General features: G+C 51.5%; 14 protein-coding genes across 14 annotated transcripts; 8 read left to right on the top strand and 6 right to left on the bottom strand.

Annotated features, from left to right (window-relative positions):
- Positions 1 to 252: 252 nt before the first annotated feature.
- On the top strand, positions 253 to 1,059 carry LTS14_010620 (uncharacterized protein; the record flags this gene model as incomplete). Its single annotated transcript, XM_064843296.1, has 2 exons — positions 253 to 307; positions 368 to 1,059. 2 exons carry the CDS (start codon positions 253 to 255, stop codon positions 1,057 to 1,059), a joined length of 747 nt encoding a protein of 248 aa, XP_064689098.1.
- Positions 1,060 to 1,512: 453 nt separating this feature from the next.
- LTS14_010619 (uncharacterized protein) lies at positions 1,513 to 2,348 on the top strand (the record flags this gene model as incomplete). Its single annotated transcript, XM_064843295.1, has 3 exons — positions 1,513 to 1,747; positions 1,866 to 1,938; positions 2,003 to 2,348. 3 exons carry the CDS (start codon positions 1,513 to 1,515, stop codon positions 2,346 to 2,348), a joined length of 654 nt encoding a protein of 217 aa, XP_064689097.1.
- A 579-nt stretch (positions 2,349 to 2,927) lies between these two features.
- LTS14_010618 (uncharacterized protein) lies at positions 2,928 to 3,986 on the bottom strand (the record flags this gene model as incomplete). The annotated part of the gene is made up of 1 exon (XM_064843294.1): positions 2,928 to 3,986. One exon carries the CDS (start codon positions 3,984 to 3,986, stop codon positions 2,928 to 2,930), a length of 1,059 nt encoding a protein of 352 aa, XP_064689096.1.
- An 826-nt stretch (positions 3,987 to 4,812) lies between these two features.
- LTS14_010617 (uncharacterized protein) lies at positions 4,813 to 5,679 on the bottom strand (the record flags this gene model as incomplete). The annotated part of the gene is made up of 2 exons (XM_064843293.1): positions 4,813 to 5,211; positions 5,257 to 5,679. 2 exons carry the CDS (start codon positions 5,677 to 5,679, stop codon positions 4,813 to 4,815), a joined length of 822 nt encoding a protein of 273 aa, XP_064689095.1.
- A 1,324-nt stretch (positions 5,680 to 7,003) lies between these two features.
- RPL11 (60S ribosomal protein L11) lies at positions 7,004 to 7,815 on the bottom strand (the record flags this gene model as incomplete). The annotated part of the gene is made up of 4 exons (XM_064843292.1): positions 7,004 to 7,130; positions 7,193 to 7,442; positions 7,514 to 7,694; positions 7,813 to 7,815. The coding sequence occupies 4 exons, from the start codon at positions 7,813 to 7,815 to the stop codon at positions 7,004 to 7,006; spliced, it is 561 nt and encodes a 186-aa protein (XP_064689094.1).
- Positions 7,816 to 8,121: 306 nt separating this feature from the next.
- Positions 8,122 to 8,869, top strand: smb1 (Small nuclear ribonucleoprotein-associated protein B; the record flags this gene model as incomplete). The annotated part of the gene is made up of 4 exons (XM_064843291.1): positions 8,122 to 8,151; positions 8,225 to 8,233; positions 8,285 to 8,747; positions 8,802 to 8,869. 4 exons carry the CDS (start codon positions 8,122 to 8,124, stop codon positions 8,867 to 8,869), a joined length of 570 nt encoding a protein of 189 aa, XP_064689093.1.
- A 332-nt stretch (positions 8,870 to 9,201) lies between these two features.
- On the top strand, positions 9,202 to 10,183 carry LTS14_010614 (uncharacterized protein; the record flags this gene model as incomplete). The annotated part of the gene is made up of 4 exons (XM_064843290.1): positions 9,202 to 9,212; positions 9,372 to 9,414; positions 9,466 to 9,604; positions 9,663 to 10,183. The coding sequence occupies 4 exons, from the start codon at positions 9,202 to 9,204 to the stop codon at positions 10,181 to 10,183; spliced, it is 714 nt and encodes a 237-aa protein (XP_064689092.1).
- Positions 10,184 to 10,459: 276 nt separating this feature from the next.
- Positions 10,460 to 11,925, bottom strand: LTS14_010613 (uncharacterized protein; the record flags this gene model as incomplete). The annotated part of the gene is made up of 2 exons (XM_064843289.1): positions 10,460 to 11,320; positions 11,371 to 11,925. 2 exons carry the CDS (start codon positions 11,923 to 11,925, stop codon positions 10,460 to 10,462), a joined length of 1,416 nt encoding a protein of 471 aa, XP_064689091.1.
- Positions 11,926 to 12,467: 542 nt separating this feature from the next.
- Positions 12,468 to 13,019, top strand: LTS14_010612 (uncharacterized protein; the record flags this gene model as incomplete). The annotated part of the gene is made up of 2 exons (XM_064843288.1): positions 12,468 to 12,487; positions 12,536 to 13,019. 2 exons carry the CDS (start codon positions 12,468 to 12,470, stop codon positions 13,017 to 13,019), a joined length of 504 nt encoding a protein of 167 aa, XP_064689090.1.
- A 183-nt stretch (positions 13,020 to 13,202) lies between these two features.
- LTS14_010611 (uncharacterized protein) lies at positions 13,203 to 14,417 on the bottom strand (the record flags this gene model as incomplete). The annotated part of the gene is made up of 1 exon (XM_064843287.1): positions 13,203 to 14,417. One exon carries the CDS (start codon positions 14,415 to 14,417, stop codon positions 13,203 to 13,205), a length of 1,215 nt encoding a protein of 404 aa, XP_064689089.1.
- Positions 14,418 to 14,713: 296 nt separating this feature from the next.
- COQ10_2 (Coenzyme Q-binding protein coq10, mitochondrial) lies at positions 14,714 to 15,544 on the top strand (the record flags this gene model as incomplete). The annotated part of the gene is made up of 1 exon (XM_064843286.1): positions 14,714 to 15,544. The coding sequence occupies one exon, from the start codon at positions 14,714 to 14,716 to the stop codon at positions 15,542 to 15,544; it is 831 nt and encodes a 276-aa protein (XP_064689088.1).
- Positions 15,545 to 15,703: 159 nt separating this feature from the next.
- Positions 15,704 to 16,761, bottom strand: LTS14_010609 (uncharacterized protein; the record flags this gene model as incomplete). The annotated part of the gene is made up of 2 exons (XM_064843285.1): positions 15,704 to 16,068; positions 16,128 to 16,761. 2 exons carry the CDS (start codon positions 16,759 to 16,761, stop codon positions 15,704 to 15,706), a joined length of 999 nt encoding a protein of 332 aa, XP_064689087.1.
- A 296-nt stretch (positions 16,762 to 17,057) lies between these two features.
- Positions 17,058 to 18,164, top strand: LTS14_010608 (uncharacterized protein; the record flags this gene model as incomplete). Its single annotated transcript, XM_064843284.1, has 1 exon — positions 17,058 to 18,164. The coding sequence occupies one exon, from the start codon at positions 17,058 to 17,060 to the stop codon at positions 18,162 to 18,164; it is 1,107 nt and encodes a 368-aa protein (XP_064689086.1).
- A 129-nt stretch (positions 18,165 to 18,293) lies between these two features.
- Positions 18,294 to 18,824, top strand: LTS14_010607 (uncharacterized protein; the record flags this gene model as incomplete). Its single annotated transcript, XM_064843283.1, has 1 exon — positions 18,294 to 18,824. One exon carries the CDS (start codon positions 18,294 to 18,296, stop codon positions 18,822 to 18,824), a length of 531 nt encoding a protein of 176 aa, XP_064689085.1.
- Between the last annotated feature and the right edge of the window lie 3,145 nt (positions 18,825 to 21,969).

Raw genomic sequence — 21,969 nt, 5'->3', positions numbered from 1 at the left:
CGAATGGCCAAGCGGGTAAACATGCATCTGCGCCACTCATGCAGGTCCTATCTATTTAGCGAGACGCTCTGCGTAACAAGTAAGTAAGAGCTTCGACTAGCTTCTTGACCGCAGTGAACGTGAGCACTCTTCATTGATCTTCGTTTCCGCCCACTGCTTGCTGCAGAACAAACCATATCACATGTTGTAAGCCGATTCCTGGACCACTCACAATACTGACGAGAGCAACTACAACACTATCCTTCAGCAGCAATGGCAAAGCTTCGATACAGCACATCCGCACTGCTGCTCAGTGCAGTCGCAGCAGGTAAGAGAACACACTACGCAGAGCCACGCATGCTTGTGATTTCCTGACACCTAGCAATAGTCGCGCTGCCAAATGGCTCACCCACTAACGCTGTGCCTGCCCATCGAGATGCAATCACTACATCGCTTCCTACTCCAACCATTGCATTCACAACTACCCACGATAACTTTCAAATGGATCTGCGACGCCGTCAAGACAGCAGCAGCTCAGCCACAGCTTCGTCGGTCCCAGTAGCCAACTCCTTCACCATGAAATCCCTCAGCGCGAGCTTGCCAGGTCCGGAGATGAACGCTTCTGCGCAAGCCAGCTCAGCACAAGCGACGGGTACTGGTATGGCCACTGGTATCTTCACTGCCAACGATGGCGGGCAATATGGTATCACGAGCCAGAGTGGATACATCGTTATCGACTTCAAGACCCTCTCGCCGGGCCAGAGCGCGCTCATCGGCAACGAGGAGGTCGTCGATGGTGCAGCAGGTGTGGTGGCGAACGGGATGACGATTCCACTCACGCCGGTGACGACTGCTACGCCTTCTAGCAACACAACTGTGATCTCTAGCTCCATCACGGTGGCGATTGTCAGTACCTCCACCTTCGAGAGCACGAGTACGAGGAGCATGAGCGCTGTTAGTACCATCTCCACGGAGATCCCAGTTTCGAGCACCGTCTCGAGCGCGGCGGCGGCTGCGAGGCAGACAGCGGGCAGTGTGATGGCGGCTGCTGGTGGGTTACTGGGGTTGATGATTCTGTGATTGACGAGTGGTGGACTTACAGCGTGCTACGAGCGATGAGATACCCTTCTGCGAAGAATTGATGATAATGTATGCATGTGCATGAGCGACGAGAGAAGCATGAGCGATCGGGTTGAGCAGCTTTGGGTTACAAGATGATCTGCCGAAGATAGGGATCATGCTGTCATGGCTACTATAGACTGGATAGTCATGCTAGAGTCCAGTGTTCCAGCCATTGAGATGTGACTTTCTTCACTCCCAGGCTCGCCCTACTGCTGCTCGGTGACAGTGTCGTCCATCAGCCATTCTGAGGCCTCTTGGTCGTCGGGAAGGAGACCCAGTTTATGGAATGTCTGTCCAAAAAGAGCGAATAGCTACTACTCTTACACTCACCGGAGTCACTGTGCCTTTCCGCAGTAATCTCGTCGAAAGGTACAATAAAGACCGTGGAGCACGCGACTCTTGAGTCTTGATATGCCCAGCGAAAGCCCAGCCGCCGGAACAGGCTTCCGGGAGTCCGCCGATGCGGAGCTGCTAAGCATAGCTCCTGGTCAATGTTTCTCACCATTACAATTGCTACCGCTCGTCGCATACAACAAAACAACTGTCGCCAGTCGACCCGAAACATCTGGAAACATGGCCGCTCTGATCAAGGGCCTCAATGCCCGCATAAGGGCGAACCCGGTCTCGGACTACCTATGCTCTACTCGTGAGTCAGCCGCACCCTGGACTACATGCCATGAAGAGGAGAGAACGTGATAGAGGGACATCCGAGCAGCCGGTGTATGAAGAGGAGTATTTACGGATGCTAACAAATCCATGCGCAGACTTCTGGGGCCCGGCCTCCAACTTCGGTATCCCAATCGCAGCCGTAATGGACACACAGAAGGATCCTGAGATGTATGACCATATTCCGCCCTGCGAATTACTACACCCACCGTCCTAACACTCACCTCCTCTACAGCATCTCCGGCCCAATGACCGCCGCCTTAATCGGCTACTCCGGCACCTTCATGCGCTACGCCCTAGCCGTCACACCGAAGAACTACCTCCTCTTCGGCTGCCATATCGTCAACTTCTCCGCGCAATCCACCCAAGCATACCGATACGTCAACCACCATTACCTCGGCGGCAGGGAGAAGGCTTTGGAGCAGCAGGCGAAGGAGGGGCTGAACAAGGCGGGCGCGAGTGTGAACTCGGCTGCTTCGGAGGCGGAGAAGGGGTTGAAGCAGGCAGCGAACAAGGTGGAGAGTACGGCTAAGGATGTGGCCGCGAAGGCCCAGGCACAGGTTAACAAGGTTGTGAGGTGAGGTGTTGGAGAGTGCTGGAGGTACGTGGCAGTCATAAGTTTCTACTTATTCCTTCCCCCCAGCGAGATCATTTATGTATTGTACAGCAACTACTATTGATCACAGCTCAATTCGCCCATCACCTCGTATTTCCTGCTGGTTTGAGTATCGGTCAGCGAAGCTCGGTACCTTGTCTGTTCATGGAGGATCACCTGCTTCTCGCAAGCCCGGTCTTTAATGCGTACATTTGACGTCCTGCGGAGATAAGCGAACACATGCTGGATGTACTGGGATGTGAACACTCTTCTTTGATCGTATCTACAAGACTTTGCATGCTATACAGCTCGACAGATTTTCGCCTCCCAGATGCCACTGTAGCCTTGCCCATGCGGACTCATGCACCCAAAGTACAAAATTGGACTCCACTCGCGAAAATCTCTCTTTGCTTCACCATGAAATACGCCCAACAGATGCACAATTTTGCCAGATCTCCTAACGCCATCCCGTTCAGCTAGCCCGCAGGCATTGCACTTCACCGAGCGCCATTATCATACAATTCATACCCATACTCCCGAATCATAACCACTTGACCCGCTCCCTTCATGAGCCAGAAGACGAACACTTCGAAGTCGCATTCGCCCACCCAGTCAACCGGTTCGCAACATCAGAAACATAACACGCCGTCGCGCCTGCCGCCTCGGACAGATTGCCGCTGGTAGGCAGGTATCCAGAATTGTATCCTCGCGCCGCACTGTACGCATTTCCGTAGAGGTCGAGATTCTGCACCAGACCATACCCGGCGCTTTGGTTCGTGCCTTGTGTTCCGTCCTGCACCATTTGCCAGATCGAGGCGTTGGCGTGGGTTTCGGAGTAGACTTTGCCGTTGTGCGATTGCATTAGACCTGGGTTGGTGATTCCAGTGCTCGACGTTGTTTCGCCTACGCGAACACAGCCGTGGGATTCTTGAAGAATGATCGCTAGGATGAAGCGATGATCGACGAGCGATGCGGCCGCGCGATCCTGGATAGCGGCGTAGATGTACTCGTTGTCCTTGTCGCTGTTGTCTTTTCCCACTTTCAAGTTCTTGCAAGCATGCTTCATGGCGTAAAGGTTGCCGTTCCAAAGGTCCTGGAAACTGATCCATTTGTCTGGGTTGGGGAATTGGTCGGCCGTACCGGAGTAGTAGGTGTATGCATCTTGTCCGGCTCCCACGCCATCGTTGACGTTGCTGGGATCGTTCTTCGTTGCGCCGAAGTTGAAGGAGGTTTCGTTCGTGACTTGGTCGGTCAGAGGGATGTAGTTGTATGGCGTGCTCTTGTGTGTAAGGGCGACGACGATGCCTATCACGACGGCTAGGATGATAACGGCCACAACTGCGATGATTCCGAAGACAACGTATTTTCTCTTTTTACTCCAGCCAGCTTTTGGTCGTTGGGGTCGGGGTCCTTTTAGTGTGTTGAGGTTGTCATATGTGAGAGGCGCATTGTGGTTGTCATATGTCGATCTGTCGTCGTCTTGTGAATATTTTGATGGCATGCCATATGCCTTTTGCGCATGATCGTCGTACTGATCTAATTCCTGGTTCGAGCTGTAGAAGGCGGCCGTGTTGCCCACAAGTGGACTGTAGGAGCTGCTATAGTATCGTTGTGGTGCCGCCATGATGAGGTACGCTTTAGCGAATGACTGTGGTGAGTGTAGGCGAGCAGAGAAAGTGGCGCGAGGTGATCGAGAAGGTTAGTAAGAAGGTGGTTTACCTTCTCAGCAGGGTAAAGCAAGATGGAAGGTGACGGGGAGTACGTGGATGGGCCCGTTGTTTTGTGTTTCCATCACACGGCCGAAGGATCCGGGCGCCACATATGAAATGCTATTTCAGGGCTGACCGTTGAAACGATTCAACCGCTGTGCCGCACAAGCATGATGCAGGTGGCACTGGGGATGAGTAATAGCAGTAACCTTCCATCGACGACCACTTGCATCTCTAGATCATACCGTGACATTTCCAGCGTGTTCCAATAGTACACAAGTCGAATAGGCAAGATGAATGTCGTGGTAACATGGTTGAGCATCTCTTCGAGAAGCCGCTTGCTCACTCCTGCATGCGTCGCCAAGACCTACTAATGTAGCCGAATATTCTTGGGATGCATACGAGTGGCAGTGTCGATTATGCATCTATCACGTCGTACAGATGTCCAGCAGTCTAAAATAAAACCACGAGTCTCAGACATGTCGGGCACTGCTGAGGAGATATGTCATGGTCAACAAACATATGCCTGCTGTCGCGTGCTGATATGCAGGCACATCTGGTGGCGTAAGGCTGTTGTCAGCCACGATGCAGGTACGAAGTACAGTTTGGTGGTGTGATGGAATGCTATCGTGTCGTGAAACATCGAGACCAATACCATATCAAGCTCAAGGTCTAGATGAAAAGTGGATGGAGACAGAGAGCATGCTGCCGTCGCTCGCCATACATCATGGTATTCGGAAACTAGGATAACAGAGCCATAAGTACATACGACACGACCAGCGCGCCCATCAACCGTCTCCCAGCACCAATTTTGGGCGCTGCACCGAAACCCAGCTGGTCTTTCGCATTCTCGCCGGGCTTCAAGACTTGTTGTCGATATCGACCTCCGACATTTCCCGGTGGGAAGTACTCGCAGACCATCATCCAGCCCTTGACTCCAACACTGCTGTCAGACTTGCATTGTACAGCGCCGCAGCCTACGGAAGTAGTATTCTGCCACACCAGCTGTGTGTAGTGTCCTGTTGACTCGTGGAACTTTGGTTTGGCATAGTTGTATTTACTTTCTTCACCAGCCCATGCGTCTATAGCAGGGACTGGGCTGTCGTAGCCTTCGGCCAGATTCTCGCCGTACGGACCGCCCTGTGTGCATTAGCGACGCCGTGATCAAAGGCTGGCGAGACTCACCGAATGCTGCCAGACACATTTCGAGGCAGTGTCTTGCGCAAATTTAGCCAGGGTATCGTTCCAGCTCAATCCGCCTGCTTGATGTTGAGCTCGGTAATAGTTCGTGCTGTTCAGTACTGCAGCTTGGAAGGCATCCCCAGTATAAGACATTGCGCCAGTGGCTGCAGGTCCTACCGTAGAGTGAGTAGCCGTGGCGGAGGAAGAAGAGACCATTGTCTCGCCCGCGAGAGTCTCTGTCTGTGTAGTCGTAAAGGGTATGGATGATCCGTTGGGTGTGATTGTGCTTGTCACCGTGAGAACAGTCGTGGTAGATGTTATTGTAGTCGTGGTTGTCCGATCGGCCTCTACGCGCCCAAGGAAGATGAACAGCAGGTACAGGCACGCCACCTGTGCGGCGCAGGTCTCAAAGATGAAGTTCCGCATCGTGACGGTCCTGCCGGTGCTTCTCGCTAATCGTGGAATGTGAGGAGGCCTGCTCTTGCACTTTTTCTTGTGGGCAATATTCAGAGAAGATGGCGAAGGAAAGAATTATCACGCACTCCTACTTCACCTGTTCACTACTATACACCTCGCGTCTCCCCGCGCCAATCTGCGTCTCATAAACAACCTCCGTCGGAACACAAATGAGATATTGTATGGCCAAGATTGCAGGATGGCAGGGCGATGAAACACTTCACGCGGCGCACGTCGCGTGCCTGTAAGTTCATGCCTCAGACATCTTCACGCACGAGCCATAGCGCTAGCGCGAAAAATCCCGTATATCAACTTACTGCACCTCGTCCTCCTTTTTCTTTCGGCATCAAAAAGACAACGGAGCAGCCACGACCTACACCCGACCCATAACCCTGCTTCTTCACGGGGCGGTGGTTGTGGGTGAAATCCACGGTGCCTGTGTTGCCAGCTTCCAATGGAAGCATTGCTCTGAAGACCAACTCTCCTGGATATAGGAAGCCTGCTCCTCGATGGGTCGCTTTATTGCGGCGATGAGTTGGAGGTGTCCGAGAAAGGAGCACATCTGTGACTTGGAAGTGATGACTTTGCATGCCGTCGATGATGAGATGATAGGCAATCTCGGCGAGCAGAAAGAAGTGATGGAGTTTTCGCTTGCTCGGCTATGAATACCTTTCCACCACCAATACTCTATCATGCCCTGAGGGAGAATTACGTGACGATCGGTGAGCTTACGTAGTTTGTTTGCATTTGCCCACAGTCACGAATCTTGCAACTGCTCTCGTAACGAAGTTGACATGGCGGATCACGAGATTGCTCACGGTTGTAAGGGGAGGCCGGAGTACCCTTGCAAGCACAACAGTCGCATGACGAGCACTAAGCAATAGATCACGGGGCAATTCGCGGTGGCACCCCACTCACATGCGCAGCCATTTCATGGTCAGCTTGGCATATTGTGGGCATGATAGCCCTTATCCCAGGTCCCGTGCGCGAGTTTGGCGAGAGTGGCAGAAGTGCAGTGTTGAGGCGAGTAACGAGGCATTTCAGACTCAGGGAGAAGCAAAGAGACAGCGATCAATGGTTAAGCGGCATGTCACATCTATGGTGAAGCCTCCATTATACGATCTTGCTCAAGCATGAGAAGAGGAAGCAGTAAAGCTCCGATAGGCCGGCTGTAGATTGTCAAGGCTACTGTAAACAACCATGCTCTTTTGCGCCGAGTCCGATGAACGCTCATCGACGTGCTCTTGCAGAGTCCCTCGTTGCAGTCCACAAATCACATCCGAGTCTCTTGTGTTTACCTCACAATACCCTCGAACCTGTTCTTGAACCACTTGACGGTCTCTTGTTGATCGATCTTGTGCGAGGAGCCAATCTTGGTTTGGCAGCGGCGGCGCTTGGCGACACGCTCACCTGGTCGGGTCCTATAACAGATATGTCAGCATGTGCACATCCTTTCAAATACTTTATGTCGTCCTCCACTCACATGCAGCAGTAGAAGTCCATGCCGTAGATACCAATCGCAGGGTCGTACTTGATGCCGAGATCGATGTGCTCAGAGATGCCGAAGCCGAAATTGCCAGTCTCGGAGAAGTTGCGCTTCCTCAACTCATACTCCTTGACCTTGAGGCCACGCTCCAGAATCTCCTCGGCCTTGGGGCCACGGACGGTGACGTGGACGGAGATCTTCTCGTTACGACGGATACCGAAAGTACGGACGGTGTAGCGAGCCTTGCCTGCAGCAATGTGTAAGTATTTATCCCATCTCGCCTACTCTCGCTCTGGCATCTCTGCAAATTCCACATACTGTAGACTGGTGTCTGACCGCTCAACTGCTCCAACACCTTTGCCGCTCTTGTCAATCTATCACCAGACTCGCCGACGGAGATATTGAGGACCAGCTTCTGAATGCGAAGCTCGCGCATGGGGTTGCCGCTCTTGTCCTTGCCGCTACCCTCGGTCTGCTGTGTTGAGGATTGTCCCTTTGCCTGTAGGAAGATTGTTTGTTAGTGATTGCCATTCACCAGCCCTTGTGCGCGTGTTATATGCTCGGTGAAGTCGGATATTGGTGGTTCATGTATGTGCTGATATATCGAGTATACTCACCATTATGCTAGTGAGTCGTCACGTCCTGGCTATGGCTGTGTGTGATATTCAATTCATTCGCTGCCGGCTTCGATGTCGAGAAGCGGGATTTGCAGATTTGGTGCGAAGCTGGAAAGCCTTGGCGCGCTAGCGCACATGACTCGGGTTTCGCAGCGCCAGCAACTTTCTAGATGCAGTCGCGTGAGGTATCGAATGCGACAAATCAATACTGCCATTCGACACTCACAGCATCTCCTCGTTCCTGAACCACTCAAAGCACGCACACCTCGAGAAAGCATCAGTCGTGCCTAGGCGCGCATATTAAGCATCATGGCGGCATCCAACAAGCAGGGCAAGATGGTGAGTCTCTCTCAGATCTCCTCACGCATTAGAATATGCGTTGACATGGACAGACGACTGACATGTGGTGTAGCAAGGCTTCGTAAGCAAATGGTCTTATCACTCTGTCCCACGCCGTACTAACACAATCTAGATCAACTACCGCATGCGAGCCACAATGAATGACGGACGACAATTAGTGGGCCAAATGCTCGCCTTCGACAAACACATGAACCTCGTCCTAGTGGACTGCGAAGAGTACCGTAAAGTCAAGCGCAAGACCAAGGCTGGAGCACCTGGAGCTACCGCCCCACAACAAGTCGTCGAGACGGAGGAGAGGCGGTCACTGGGTCTGGCGATTGTGAGAGGCGCACATGTGGTATCCTGCTCGGTAGATGGACCGCCTCCTTCGGATCCGGCTGCGAGGATGGGTACGAGTGCGGCAACACCTACTGCTGCTGCAGTACAGACGCCTGGCATTTCGAGACCAGCGGGGAGAGGTGCTGGGGCAGGGTTGCAGGGCCCGATGGGCGGGCAGGGTACTTTTCCTGGCTTTCCTGGGGCGCCGCCGATGGGGAGAGGGTTCCCTCCGCCAGGATTTGGGCAAGGCCCACCACGTAAGTGTTGAGGTGGTGCGATTTTCGTGATCTCAGGCTGACATTTGTGCATAGCTGGCTTTGCTGCTCCGCCACCAGGGTTTCAGCCGCCACCTGGCCGCGGAGGATTCGGCGGCAGATGAGAGCGTTCCACTGACATGGAAGACACCGAACTACTGTGATTTGCCTGCACAAATGTTGCTCAGCCTCACGATTGATGCCCTTGACCTCGGCACCCCAGTCATGAACACTGTGCTTGGAGTCAAGCGGGAAAGAGGCCGCCGAGAGCAGTGAGTAGACAGAAATGCAAGCATTAGCGACGGCGTTGGTAAAGACGGCAGGTCAAGCACCGTGCTCCATGGCGAAAAGAGGAACATATATTTTCACCGATATGAGTGCATCATAAGCTTGCCTGCTATCCCTTGAACGCGTGAGCTCGTCTTCAGGAATATTTGTAAAGTCGAGTGGCGATAATATGTGCTTCTGGTATGTAGCTCGATATGTGGTCGTGCCTTCCTCAGCATCAACGATCCAAGATCAACGTCACTTCGTCCGATCTCCGACTTTACCACCACTTCATTCGTCCCCCTTTTAATCCACTTCGTCCAAGACAACACGGCTAAGACTGTTTTGCGAGTATCATAGGTGTCCCGACAGCCATCGCAACAACACATACTCGGGCACAATGGTAAGTGCACAGTAATAAACTGTAGCGGAGTACCATTAACATCACTTCCAGGGTCAAAAGCTCAACTGCAATCCATTGAAGCTTGCTTCTTTGGTGGCGTACTTCCAGAAGTCTCGCGTGGCACATAGTATCAAGGACCTCGAGAAGGCTCTCCCATCAGTCGCTTCGATCAATGGCGTGCAGGTCAAAGGTGAACGATCGAAGGGCCACGCAAGAAAGACGTTGGCGCCGGCTGACATCCCTAACAGAGTACTTGCAGTCCCTTCAAGACGAAAACAAGATCAACGTCGAAAAGATTGGCTCCGGCAACTGGTACTGGTCGTTTACTTCCCAAGATCAGAAAGTCCGCCAGAAGGCTCTCGACGAAGCTCAAGCTGCCTATGAGAAAGCCAAGACTGTTAACTCTGAGCTCAACAGCAAGCTAGCCGAGGCAGCTGAGCAACGTGCTAGCGAGGAAGACATGCTCGACGATGCGGGCGAGAGTCGTGAAGATGTCATCGCTACCAAAGCTGTTCTGGAGAAGGAAGTGCAGGCGCTAAAGAAGCAGCTCACTGCGTACAGTGACAGTGATCCAACGGAGCTGGAGCGTAAACGTGGAGAGCTTATTGAGCACAAGGACAAGGCAAATGTGCTGTGTGACGAAGTCTACAGCATGGAAGGCTGGTTCACGAACGCTGGGCTTGACAGAGAGGCGCTTGCGGTACTAAGGATGAAGATATATGGGGACCAATTTGATGCTGAGGAGGGTGTGCTCAAGGAGTATGATTGATGGTTTCACAAACTGTGAGACTTCGACTCGTGGCGCGCTTGCCGAAGGCGGACTCTGCCTAAAAACCAGGGGTGCCTCTGATAGGGGTATACAAGGTGTACAGATACCTTGCTCCTACGTGTGCCATTGTTGAGGGCCAAAGCATGACCCACTATGCAGTCATGGCTTTACTTGGGTTTCGTTCGATGCCCATAGCTGAACGTCCACGTCGTTCCGTCTTATAGTACAGCCGTACCGGGGCGCTTCTATGACCTGGCGAAGGATCTGGTCAGACCATCATGCTGGATTGCTTTCCAACCGCAGACTTCTTTGTGCCTGAATATAGCCAAGCAGAGCCTTAGCTGAATGCAAAGAATCCGGCGAAGCGTACTTGCAGCCCTCGATCAGCCATAGTGGGTAGTGTGCTATCAACAGGCCGGTATCATTTAGTGGCAGACCAGTCGCTGCGCCGTGGACATCCACACTACCGATCAGGAACGGCATCGTGTCAAGTAAGAAGTTACAGCCTGAGCAGATCTCCTCCAGGCATGTCTGCGTATTCGAGAAATGTCTGCTTGCAACATCGCTCCATCCAGTTCGGCTCTTGTCAATTATTGCCTCAAAAATCTTGATGCGAGACATATGGTACAGGATCCAATCTCGAATCACCCAAATCTGTCCTGATACCAGTATTGATGGCCTGGCAGACACAAGAGGGGAAGCTTGATCCTCCAGGCCATGTCCTTCGACTCTCCATAATCTTGATACGTGCTTGTCAGAATCAAGCCAGCGCTGCGTGTCGACTAGTACGCTGCAGAGTCTCCGCATGGCCATAGCCTGTCCCTCATCACTCGCTCGAGCGACTGCAGAGTCGTACAGACCACCCTTCAACATATAGAGGAGATCGCAGGACTCATTTACGAGCTTCGCGACCCTCCTATCCAGGACGGTGGTGCCTAGCATAGTCTCGTGTCTCCCTTTCCGAGTCATCGACGGCAGACCGCACAGCAGCTGGCGAGCCAAGATCCTGGGTGCGGCAATGCGCTCGAAAGCAGACTCGTGCGTGCAGTCCGGTGCTTGGAGATCACGTAGGCGAAGAAGCTCGACAATCGCACTGGTATGCGCTCCTAGCGGGGCCGGACGTCTGATGTATAGGATCTAGACCAAATCAGCTGGTTGTCATTGACACCAGTGGCTGTGTTACTGACCTCATATGCATCGATGGCAAGTATCGCCGTCAAGAACTCGTCTCCAGCCACAGAGAATAGTAGAGGACCAGCGATTTGATTCTTGACCTGTTGCAATGTTTCATGGTACGCCATGCAGGACTGTGTCGCAGCATCGCCATGCGACTCATTGACAGCAAGATCAGCGAATGCGATGGCTAAGATAGCACATCCAATGGGACTTGTCTGCTTGGCTTGATTGTGCACACGGATGATTGCATCCTGTCGTCCAAGGCATGTAAGGCCCGAAGTCCATCGTCCCAGAAAGCGCGCGAGTACACGATCTTTGAGCTCCCACACGACACTCGCGCTAATAGTCGGGGTGGAAAAGTTATTGCACTTCCCTTGTACTGCTGTCGAGACCAGGGAGTCGTGAGAATCATCCGGTACCGGCGTGAGCAAGCCCAGCTGCAGTTTCACCGTGGTACGAGCAGTCCTGGATGCTCTGCGTCGGCTCAGGTCGGCCGAGTACTTGTTCTGATCCACGAATGCTCGTTCTTGCTTATCAATGTAGGTGCACTCCAGTGATCTGAGCATGCATCTACCACAGGTTGGCCGAGCTCTATCGCATCGTTTCTGAGATAGATGACACGGATGGCATCGTTGTCGCGGCGGCATACTGTACCTATTTGAGACGGATGGAGCAAGTCATAAAGAGGCTTGAAATAAGCAGCCCTCTGGCGGGCACATGCATACAATTACATTGCTGTTACCATAAGATTCCAGGCTTACCCTGACGACAGAAGGCAGTAATGGGAAGTATGTGAGAGATAACGGACTATACCTGGATGGGTATTGCATGAAGCGAAGCCAACGCTAGCCTACTTCCAGCGGTCGAAGCGAGACTCTATCTCACGACTGCCGATGACCAAGACGGATTCATGCTCAGTACGCTGATGTGGCGTATGTCGAACAGTGGTAGACCGGTCAAAATGTCCATCGTTGGAGGCAAGAGTTGCGGCCGAACGCAGATCGTGGTCTACTACCCAATCTGAACACTCCACCAATGCTATACATATGATGTTGTCAATCTCTGCAAGATTGAGAAATCCTAGGCAACTGTGCAGGTCTTTGCCATCATGTCTACTGCTCATTTACGGTGAGAAGGACAGATCTACCAAGACCAACGTACTGGACGAAATTCAAGAATACCTTATGGACAACCAGCTCACGGCCAAACGGCTGGGACCTTCCCTAGCATGTTCCTCGGCGCGTACAACTCCACGTTTAGCCAGAATGTGAAGCCACATCTGTACGGTAACTCGCCAGCAGTCCTCACGCCCCTGTATGAGAAGATCTACCACCGAGGCGCTTCCACGATTGCGCCCATCGCAGCTATCGCTATAGCATCGAATGCTTACCTTGCATACCAAAGCCGAGATGAGAAGAAGCGACGGATGTATGGGACGGCCGCAGTGCTCGTGTTTACGACGCTTTCACTCACCGCGTTCGCGATGGAAGGTGGTATTGACCGGCTCATTACTATCAGTACAGATCATGATCTGCAGAGCAAAGCTGGTATCGATATCGAGGTCGTAAGGTTGTTGAAGACTTGGGCGGCTCAGAACTACTTCCAAGCTTCGTTGCATCTGACGGGAGGACTGTTGGGCCTGTACACTACACTGAGCTAAGGAGCCTGGTAGTGAAATACTGCTGAGCGGGGAGTTGTGTGAAGTATGCTGTAGTCTACCCCTTCGCAGGGAAACGCTTTTCAAGTCCATGAGCAGCGTACATGCCGAGACCTGACCCATAAGCCGAGTCACCCGCTACTGTGTCGCGTACGATAGGGGTATCCGAGTGCAGATCGTGCATCGTTAAACTTGATTTCGAGACTTTCCACGCTCAGCCGGCTTTCGAAACAGCCCCTGCATCCAGCACCGATACATCTTGAGCTTTCGTTGCCGATTGACCAGCATCCTCCGGTCGACTGCCAGATCCAAGATCTCGAATGCCAACCGATAAGCATCATCTCCGCAGTTGCCTTGTGCGTCGATGGGACCGCTCGGTGGCTTGCCGGTCCAGATGTCTCGCAGCTCCTGCTCCTCGAAGAAGTAAACTCTGGTTCCATCGCCACGCACATAAAAGTTCTCCTCCAAGTACCTCCCCTTCTTGAACCTCACCTGCGCCAGATCTCCTCGTCCGTAGTCCCGGAAGAAGACTTCACCTCCGGGTTTCAGTAACGTGAAGACGTTCCTCACAGCCTGCTGCCACTGGTCCGGTGAGAGGGCGGAGAAGATGAAGATGAGAAGGACGATATCGACACTTCCGGCTACCAAGCCAGGAGACAATTCATCGCTTGCCACGTCCCAGACATCGGCCTGCAACACCTTTGGCTCCTGCATCTGATACGCTTCCTGCGCCCGAATGACATCGATAGCCTTCTTACTGTAATCACACGCATGCAACTTCAACTCCTCGTTTCGATTCATAGCCAGGATCGGAAAAGCAGTATTCCCCGCGCCAGCGCCGACCTCCAACACCGTAACATCACCATAATCCTCCCTTGTAACTTCGCCTAGAACGGGACATTCTTGCACCAACCATTTCCGGTCCTTGAAGAAGTTCGCTTGGTTGTTGGAGTAGAACTTATCCCACCATTTCTCTGGTTGGGTGTTGAAGCGTTTCTTGTCGAAGTCGTTGACTTGATTTTCTCGCTGGAAAGAAGTCTGCTGCTCGATAAAGTCCGCATATTGAGGATCCACTTCTACATGGTCCCAGGCGTTGTGAGCGAAGATGTCGTCGCCTTCCTCTAGATAGCGGGTACCGAATTGGAAAGGATCGCTACGCTTGTGTGGGTTGTTTTCGGTGGCATCTGTCGTTGCAGGCTTGCGGACGGGCTCGTATGTCGCGGGTACGCCATATGCGTCTTCGCCTGCTGTGATTTGCGATGGTGGCGGTGGCGTTGCTTCGGAGACGGTAACATAATTCCGCATATGTTCCATGCCGTTGGACAGTTGTTGCTTTGGCTGTTTCCGTCGCACAGGTAGTGTGGCCTCCGCTCCAGCAGGATCGATATTGTCGACCGCCATGGTAGAGTCGCTAGTGCGTCAGATAGAGATTCAAGATTTAGTGAAGTCGAAGCATGAAATTGCTCGCGTGCGTGCCTGCCGATCGAATCGTGGAGATGGCCCGCGCCGCTGCAACATCTCGCCGGGATTTGACAGCCGAGCACGATGCGCTAAGAAAGTCTATGTAATGGTATGAAATCATGGTTTCGTGTTGCTACATACCTTCTCCTACCACATCCTCCCCACACTCTGCGGCATTGTGACATTGCGACATTGCTCACTGCTTTTGTTATCCCTTGTTTCTTCCCTCGCTCATGATGCAGACCCTACGACCCATCTCCCACTTCGCTACTGCCATTAACCAAACCCTGCTCTTCGCAAGTCGACAAGCAGTACTACGAACAACCCACCAAGCCAAGCCACTTCAACAACAGCATCATCGCACCTTCGTCACCAACCCCTTCACACCGAGCCCGCAATCCCTAACAGCAACGCGCACTTTACAATACCCAAGCAAACTCATCTACGCCATCATCTCCGACGTGGGCTCATATAGCACTTTCCTACCTTATTGCCAAGAAAGCGTCGTCACAAAACACTCACAACCTGCTTCAGATGGGAAGGAATATCCCGAGGAGGCGACGTTGGTAATTGGATTTAATAACGATGTCAGCGAGAAGTTCACCTCGAGGGTGTATTGTATACCTGAGCAAGTGGTCGAGGCGGTGAGTGGAGAGGCGGAGACAACACTTGATCCGAAGGATATTGCACACCATAGTCCACGGTCACAGTCCACATCGTCAGACGCGAGCAGGGCCAACTCAAAAATCTCCTCGATATTAACGAGATGGACACTGAAACCTTACCCGTACAAACCACCACCTCTTTCCGCTCTACATCCCGATACGGCACATAACAACCACAATGAGACGAGCGAGATACCGAGTCAGGAGAGGACGGAGGTAAATCTCACTATCGATTACCAATTCGCGAATCCGATGTATGCTGCTCTTAGTGCAGCAGCGGCGCCCAAGATCGCGGACAAGATGATTGATGCGTTCGAGAAGAGGGTGAGGAGTGTGATTGAGGGACCGGGAAACACGCAAGATAAGGGAAAGGCATTCGAGGGTGTACTGAGGTCGAAGTAAGCTGTGTAGGATACATATAGATCTTGAAGGTAGAAGCATTCTTGTACAGCTTGTCAATCTGAGCAGTCTAATCCAACCTCTGACGCTCATGCGTAACGCTTAGCCTCAGCATACTCTTGCCCATGATGAGCCATACGACCTAGTCTCGTACCGTCCTAACTAGTTATTCGACTGGCTGTTCAATATCCTGAGGATGCTCAAGAAGAGGTTGATCACGTCCAAGTACAGTGAGATCGCCGCGGCAATTTCCTCCTCCACATGATAATGTCGCATCACCAACTGGGTATCCACGAGAATATACCCGCTGAACACCAGCGCTCCTACGACTCCATATCCCAACTCAACGGCGCTGCTGTGGCCTGGGAAGAATGCGGCCATGAAGCCGAAGAGGATCATGATCCAGAGTGCGCCGAAGAGGTAGGGTTGCCAGGCTGTGAAGTCGTATTTCGATTGGCAGGCGAAGACGGTGAGGAAGAGGAAGATGCCGAGGGTGAAGAGGAGGGCTTGGAGGACTATGCGGGACTCTGTTCAAGCATATGATTAGTATTACTGTGTCATTATCTTTGGGCAATATTGTGCTTACCGTAGAAACTCGTGATCACGGATATGGAGTAGGCTTCCAGGCCTGTGAACCCAGCCAAGAAGATCAGGTTGGTGGGATAACTCTTCCGTTTCCAGAACGTGAGCAACATGAACCCGATGGCGCCGAACAACGACGCCCACATCATCCATTGGTTCGACTGGATCCAATTCTTGTACGGCGTGCTGAAGAAGCTGACGGCACTCAAGGCGGTGGTGAAGAGGAGTTGGACTGTGAGGATGGCGTAGACTTTGCGGATGAATTGCATACGGATGGGCAGTGTGGCTTCGGCTACGCTCCCACCGAACTTGAAGTCATCGGGGACGTTGTCGTCTTCGCTGCGGGCAGTTCCTGGGACGGGCTCCTCAGCCTGGTAGGAGGGTGGCGCTTGAGAGTAGCTGGGCGCGGCGGGCTCGTCGAGGGAGTCCCTCACCGGCACCGGCGTGTACTTGGGGTTGGTCGCCATCATCCGGATTAGTGGCGGGTTGTGGGCGTCTGATGCGTGAGAGGCGCAGGTGGAGGCAGGCGATGAAGGGGAATTATGATGTTGGTAGAAGGCAGCTGCTTCATGTGTCTGAGGCGAAGACGCAGACGACGATTCGTGCACGTGGGGCGGCCCATTTCGTCCTAGCGGCATGACATGTGACTCGCTGCTCGACTTCGCGTTGCTTCTGCCAATCAACCTATTATTGATGGCAGATGTCCGATGTAAAGCCTGCACTTGATGCACCCCGACGATGTGGCCCTGGGGAAGATGATGCTTTCCACGGCCTGGTCATCAGCATTGCCTTATTCTGGCATGGATCCAACCATGATTGCCGTACTCCCAACACAACATAGAGGCACACAGTAGAGCATTATGGTGCCGGAACACTCAGATAAATTTCCAAGCCCAGTGCATCGAAGCGTCGCTGTCCCAGCGGGATTGCCGCCATGGCAACGTCTGAGCACCGTCTTTTGTATCCGCCTGTGAAGGTCTCTGGCCCCAAGGAGACCCGGATACTGGATCTTTTACCTGGAAGCTGGCATGACGCGCTTGCTGTCACAATTCAAGTAGTCTCTTTGGACACTAGTCCAACATATAAAGCTCTTTCCTATGTCTGGGGTCCAAGTACTGAAGGCCGGTCAGTGGTCATGGATGGCACACATGGAATGCCGATCACGGACAACCTCCATAGGGGCTTGCGTAGGATACGGCAAGAACGCAACATTACCACTCTCTGGATAGATGCGATCTGCATTAATCAGGACGATGTAGGTGAGAAGTCACAGCAGGTGGCAATGATGGGTGACATCTATCGAACAGCAACAGATACGATCGTATGGCTGGGAGAATCAGAACGGACATCTTCAATACACCTACGCCCGGTGTTTGCATCTCTGGTGTCGTTCGAGTACTACCTGCATTCTTGGACCAGCGACATCTACTGGATGGTGCAGCAGTATGTGGCAAGTCACTCTGGCGCTGTGCAGGCGGCCGCTGAACATCACGAGGCGGATCGGGTTCCCCCCTGGTACAGTCGTGCATGGACCGTCCAGGAATTTATCCTCTCCCGCAACGTTCACCTGTACTGGGGCAGAGCGAAGATCAAATACAGCCGTAGTACTCTGCCGTACGATATGGTAATGGTGGTGAGTCCTGGCATCATCTCCAAGGCGAGAGACAGATGTGGTGTGGATGTCTTCGATATTAAGCACCGCCTCAATATACTCGAGGCTTTCCGCGGCAGTGATTTCGCTGGACAGCGTTTGCTAGATGCTTACAATGCGCTCTTTACTTACAGTGGGCTTCCACAAGCGACCGATCCGAGGGATCGAGTACACTCGGTGCTTGGCCTGATTGATGCTGAAGAGGCGAGGCTGATCGGTGTTGATTACAATCTTACATGCGAGCAGGTCTCGGCAAAGGCTACGTTTGCTTCGATCAAACGGTACGGTGATCTGGAGGCCTTGTTTTATGTTCAGCTCAAGAGGCCGTCGGAGAACAGGGTACCTTCTTGGGCGGTCGACTTCATATCCGCTAAGATACCCAATTGGTAGTCCAGGATCGACTTCCGAGTTCAGGCCGATCCTGATAAATTCAATCTTGACAAGACCTTCTCCAGGCTCACCGTGAAAGGGTTTCTGCTTGATATGGTAGTATGCACAAAGCCAATACCAGTATGCAGAATGAAGTGCTCGAATGACTCGATCGAGCTACTAGAAGATGTGGGTGTTGAATCCTTATATGCTCTCATCCCTCCACAACCAGCCTCATCCGTGGTGGCTGATGACGGAAGGACACCTCCACTTCAGCCTGAAGGCACATCGCAGATACCATCCTCGTTCGGCCAGGCTCTCATTCTGCAGGCTCTTGAGCACAACCGTGTAATTTTATCGCGCTGCGACTTGAGTCTTGATCTCGAGACTGCCGACACGGAGCAGTTGTATAAGCGCATACCTTTCGTGCTGGACAGCATAGCTACTAAAGGTGCGGGAGAAGGAAAGGCGTTCATGACGGCTGGTGGCCTGATCGGCTGGGCACCGTGGACAATGTCACTCGGCTGTGTTCTGCTTCATTTGCCGGGCTCGGACTTCCTCTTGGTGTTGAGGCGGCACAAGGACGTGTTCAACTTTCTGGGTATGGCTTGTGTGCCAGGTGTCGGGGCTGATTTCATCGTAGATGGTCTCATGAATGAGGAGGAGTTTGTGATACCATGATACTCGGGAAGATGATCTTGCTACAGTATATGGTGATGAAGTAACCTACAATACTCGCAGCGAACACAGACGTCTTGGATCGAACCTTCATATGATCAAGAAACCCCGGTTCTTCCAATCAAGTACACTTGCTTGCTCCCTTGATCTGTCGACAGATCCGGTGCAACAACACGAACTGGAAGATCCATTCGCAGCGTCACACAACCCGAGTAACCCACGGTGTTCGGCTGCGCTCTCAGCCCCAGAGCGTGAACACGAGGCTAGATGTATCAGAGCAAGCATAAGTCACACCATTAGGCGAGTTGACGGTGGTGCACCCGTCGTTACCTGTCAAGGTGAAGGATTGGCCCGCGAACGGGTTGCCGTAGTCTGCTGCGACGCTGTAGTATAATAGACCGTTGTGGAGTTGACGGAATACCCGAAGATCAACTTAGAGACGGCTTCCGAGTAGGAATTCGGGTCGGTAGCGAAGCCCACGCTATAGCCTGTAGTGGAGGCAGTAGTCAGCTTGATACGTGGGTTCCGGCAGGAGGTTTGATACCTTTGCCAGACAGGATTACCTGGAAGTCTTTGCCTTTTGACAGGGTAAGCTGGGCGGCTTTCCACTGATCGTTGTTGTAGACGACATAGACGTTCTCTGGACAGTGGTTGATGACATAGAAGCAGGATGAGCGGCCAATGCTGTTGCTGCAAGGCCGAGGCTAAGAAGAGATTCAGAGAAGCGCATGGTCGTTTGCTGTGTGTGGTTCGTGTTGCGAAGGATGACTGTGAAGGTTCGCTCACTGGCGATTTCTGAGAGGAAGTCCTCTATATATGCCTTGTGGGTGGCCATCACGAAATTCGCTCTCGTATGGCTGGCTGCTATCTGCTGGAGAGTGTGGATTCATCCTGACCGATCTAGCCTGATGTCCACTATCATATCACCTAGCGATGTTACATCGTCTCTGCTCGAATGGCGCGCGATGGCCCCCAAGGCCAGTGCCCACATCCTCCCGCCGCGGAATGTAGAAATCTGTGGAGCCATGAATGGGCAGGAGGGACCGTTGATTGCGCAGCAGGCAAAAGATCTGTGGAGATTCCGCTTCATACTGCCTACCTTGGCACGTCAAAGACAACCCGACTATCACATTGATTCTAAACGAGATGGTTCTAATCGAGGCAGCCGATTGCAAAGCGGAGGGCTGCTATCAGAAGTGCAACACTCCTTCTTTCACCCTGTTAGAGTCAGACACGTGGAACTCAAACATCAGCTGAGCTTGACGTTGTGAGACGAAGCTAAGCAGAGTTTGGCGCTGTAGGAACGAGCCACTGCTGCAGGCCTCAGAATGTGAGGTCGACTCTGTCGTTCCATATGTTGGTCAACGAACTCCAGCCGAAGAGTGATAGGCGAGGATTCCTTGTAAACGTTGCACGGCATAACCGACACTAGGGGAAGCAGTTCGAACACGACGAGTGTGGTCGCACAAATACTTTCGGGCCTTCTATCTCTTGCTGGCCAATCTATTTAAAGGATACACCTCGGTACATAGCTATATATAACACTACGGCGATGTTCGAGACATCTGCGCGGAACTTTTAGCTAGATTATGCGCGGGTTCTAGCTATACGCTTTTATGATAAGGCAACTAGGCTTACTCTTAGTTCTTTACGCTATCTATAGGTTTAGACCTCTTTATAAGCAAGCTAAGCAAGTTATTACTATTTACTTAAGTTGCTTAATAGAACTCTAGGCCTTACTTAGCTTATAAGCAAGTATAAGGCTATAGCTTAGCTTACTTAGCTTACTTATTATTATCGCTATAGAGCTAGAATATTATATACCTATAGTATAAGGGGGTTAGAGCTCGTTAGACGAGTAAGTTCTAAGCGATAGGTTAGGTAAGTAACTACTCTAAGGTTTAACCTTTTAGCAGGTTAGTAACTTAGGTTAAATACGAACTACCTATATAAGAAACGTCTATTCTATATATATAGGAGATTCGTATATAGTTACGATTACCTAGCGGTAATCGTAAGCACTCTTTCTTATAGTTACTCGAGAGTAAGGGTAAGTAGGCTACTTACTTAAGGGTCTAGGTAAGTGTTACGGACACTATAACACGATTAGTAGGATAAGCGAGTAGATAGGAAGTTAGGAGCGGAGGCTTCCGCTCCTACAACTAATACGACTAATACTCCTTCGATTAGTCGGATTAGACACTACTAACAGAACTAACCGCGCTGCGATTAGTCGGATTAGTAGAGATACGAATCTCCTATATATATAGAATAAGCGTTTCTTATATAGGTAGTTCGTATTTAACCTAAGTTACTAACCCGCCGAAAGGTTAAACCTTAGAGTAGTTATTTACCCGACCTATCGCTTAGAACTTACTCGTCTAACGAGCTCTAACCCCCTTATACCGTAGGTACATAATATTTTAAATACCCTTATAGTAGGTAAGTACCCTAAGCAAATAAATAGCTCCTAACAACGAAAGAGACGTTAGTATAGCTTCGACTACTCGAGCTAGTGCTTCTACTAATAAAGATAGAGTAAAGTATTCCGCTAAACCGGACTTCTTCTATAGGGATCGTAACAAGCTCGATAACTAGTTAAACTAGATTATGCTATATTTCTCCCTTAAAGATATTATAAGCGAACAACGACGCTACCGTATTATAGTATCCTACCTTCGAGGCGAAGCTTAAAGCTAGATACGTCCTAAGTTAACTATAGTCCTACTCGAGAATAGAGACCTAGATAGGATCTTTGCCGACTTCTCGGAGTTCGCTAAATAGGTTAAGGGAATTTATAGACTTAGCAATAACTAGTAAGTCGCTATTTAGAATATCTAACACGTTACGTAGAAAGCCTCTATATCCTAGTATACTACTAAGTTTAAAGAGGTTTCTACTCGTACTAGATAGGACGGCAATACGTTAAGATCTATATACTATCGAGGACTTAAGGATAACGTTAAGGACGAGCTTATAAGATACGGAGGACGCTAAGACACCTTAGAATATTTATAGGAGGCTACAATTAAGGTAAACGATATACTCTACGAACGATATATAGAAAAATATAATACTAATTAGGACCGCGGACGAACTAGCTATACTCCCTACGGCCGGACCGGAGGATAGTAACGTCGCGACCCTA

This window comes from Recurvomyces mirabilis (assembly GCF_035927965.1).
Source record: "Recurvomyces mirabilis strain CCFEE 5264 chromosome Unknown scaffold_46, whole genome shotgun sequence".
In the NCBI taxonomy this organism is placed as follows: Eukaryota; Fungi; Ascomycota; class Dothideomycetes; order Mycosphaerellales; family Teratosphaeriaceae; genus Recurvomyces; species Recurvomyces mirabilis.
Note: the sequence above shows the minus strand (reverse complement) of the source record. Positions and strands in the feature narration are given on the sequence as shown.